Source organism: Eptatretus burgeri, chromosome 10 (genome assembly GCF_056783735.1).
Source record: "Eptatretus burgeri isolate ZD-2024b chromosome 10, Ebu_testis_v1, whole genome shotgun sequence".
NCBI lineage: Eukaryota > Metazoa > Chordata > Myxini > Myxiniformes > Myxinidae > Eptatretus > Eptatretus burgeri.
In genome coordinates this window covers 78,390,320-78,392,819 of record NC_140970.1, presented here as the reverse complement: position 1 = coordinate 78,392,819, position 2,500 = coordinate 78,390,320, and the positions used below count along the sequence as shown (strand labels likewise).

Sequence of the window (2,500 nt, the reverse complement as noted above, 5' to 3'; positions counted from 1 at the left end):
ACATATACATACATACATATACATACATATATACACAAACATACATCTACATATATACACATACATACATGCACTTACATATATACACATGCACATCCACATACATATATACACATACATATATACACAAACATACTTCTACATATATACACATACATACATGCACTTACATATATACACATGCACATCCACTAACATATATACACATACATATATACACAAACATACTTCTACATATATACACATACATACATCCACATATATACACATACATATATACACAAACATACATCTACATATATACACATACATATATACATACATATATACATTATACACATACATATATACACATACATACATCTACATACATATACACACAAACATACAGAAAGAAATATATGCACACACACACACGCACACACATTTGCTTCTGGTAATTTTGAGGGACGAACACCGAGTCAGGCGAAATACAAACCAAAGGATTTTATATCGAACACCTCACGGTCTTGTCTGACTTGTGCAGAGATCTGTTCGCGAGATGTGTTTGAAACGACGCGTTTTCGACATGCCATTGGACGAAGCAAGTCGAGGGGCAAGTCTCAGGAATCTCGAAACGTTAACGTTGTCTTTGCAAATAGGCGGAGGCCGGATTACAAATGCACTGATTGGTTAAGGGATTTTTAAGAACAATGTGATTGGTGGAGGGGACGTTGTGGGTGAGGCCCGAACCTTAAGTATTCGCGCGCTGAGCAGGGTCGTGAGCCGGACTGGCCGCCCTTGCATCCTTCGACGTACATTAGAAAGGCGTAGGTTGCACTGCTCCTGCTCCTGCCCCTGCTGCTGCTGCTCCTGCTGCTGCTGAGCAGCAGCGAAGCAAAGGGGAAAAGGCTGAAAACGTGCGGCACACATTCAGAGGAGACGTGAAACGGTGGGATCCGTGCGGTGCAACGCGACGCTGGTCAGCACGTGGGTGTACCAACCTTGCGGTGTGGAGTGTACCTTCCCCGGGGTGCGTCTGGCACCCATGGCTGCATTCGTGAGTGGCCGCGACGGGGACGCTCTGGTCAAACTGGAACCTATGGAGGGCGAGCTGTGTGCGGTGCGGGAGCCAGATGGCAAGGTTCCTGGTGAGCCCACTGTTGTGGGAGACAAGACGGACCCCTCACAGAAGCCCCCTTACTCGTACGTGGCTCTCATCGCCATGGCGATCCGAGAGAGCCCTGAGAAACGGCTCACTCTGAGTGGTATCTACCAATACATTATAAACAAGTTTCCCTTTTACGAGAAGAACAAGAAGGGCTGGCAGAACTCGATTCGTCACAACCTGAGCCTCAACGAGTGCTTCATCAAGGTCCCTCGCGAGGGCGGCGGAGAGCGCAAGGGGAATTACTGGACCCTTGATCCTGCGTGTGAGGACATGTTCGAGAAAGGGAACTACAGGAGACGCCGCCGCATGAAGCGCCCTTTCAGACCCCCAGCGAGTCCTTACTCAACAAGTCAGTTCTTCAACAGCGACAGCTACGCGGGATTCTTGCACGGGGGTCCAGCCAAGTACCTGGCGCCCGTGTCGCCCACATACAACCCCGGAGGATGGCCTCTTCCCGGCCAAGGGGCTCCGCACGTGACGTACGCGGCTCCGTGCCAGAACGGGTCCATGCACCCCGGTCACGGCGCTTCGGGTGCTGGGGGTCACCTGCCTGGTGCCGGACCCTCCCCGTACGGTGCGTACCAACGTGTATCGCTGCCCGGAACCATGCTCAACCCGTACACGTCCGTGGGGCACGGCACATCTCCTCGAGGCCACCAACCGCTCAGCCCCGGGGGCACGGGCGGGATGCCCAATGGGATGCAGTTCGCTTGCGCACGGCAACCAGAGCTGTCTCCGGTCATGCACTGTTCGTACTGGGAGGCCGAGAAACAGCAATGCCCTCTACATGGAAGGCTTGATATCTGAGTGCCCCCTTGTGCAGCGACTTATCTCGTGGTTACACGACTACCGGGACAGCTCATACATTTTATATACACATATGCACGGTTGCGGTAACATGCTTTTAGCGACCACTGCATCCCATGAACACCTGCATTTTGTGACCAAATTGTAAATGCACCTGGATTATTTAAATTCCGCAAGGATGTTCACTTTGGTTCTCCGACAAATCGATATTTTTGTACCTTTTTAATTGGCATGAGAGAGGATGGTCGCTCAAAGCAAGATCTACTCTCTCTGGGACACATATATATATATATATATATATATATATATATATATATATATATATATATATATATATATATATATATATATATATATATATATATATATATGTTTACATATTTACACTGAATTAGGCCATAACTTTAAGTACAAACGAAAAGAATGTCCACCAATGGAATATTTGAGAACTTTGTGTGAAATTCACATCATTCCGTATGTCCGAAAATTCCCCCAAAGCATGCATGAGGACTTTCCACCACCACCTCACCCCCTCCCCTCCCA

At 48.0% G+C, this 2,500-nt stretch overlaps 1 protein-coding gene across 1 annotated transcript in view; it reads left to right on the top strand.

The window, feature by feature from the left end:
- Positions 1-751: 751 nt before the first annotated feature.
- LOC147018918 (forkhead box protein L2-like) overlaps positions 752-2,500 on the top strand; it is a 2,350-nt gene continuing 601 nt past the window's right edge. The window contains exon 1 of the mRNA XM_085899026.1: positions 752-2,500. This exon is cut by the window's right edge and continues 601 nt beyond it. Coding sequence (XP_085755152.1) covers positions 1,028-1,957 — 930 coding nt within the window. The 5' untranslated portion in view covers positions 752-1,027 and the 3' untranslated portion in view covers positions 1,958-2,500.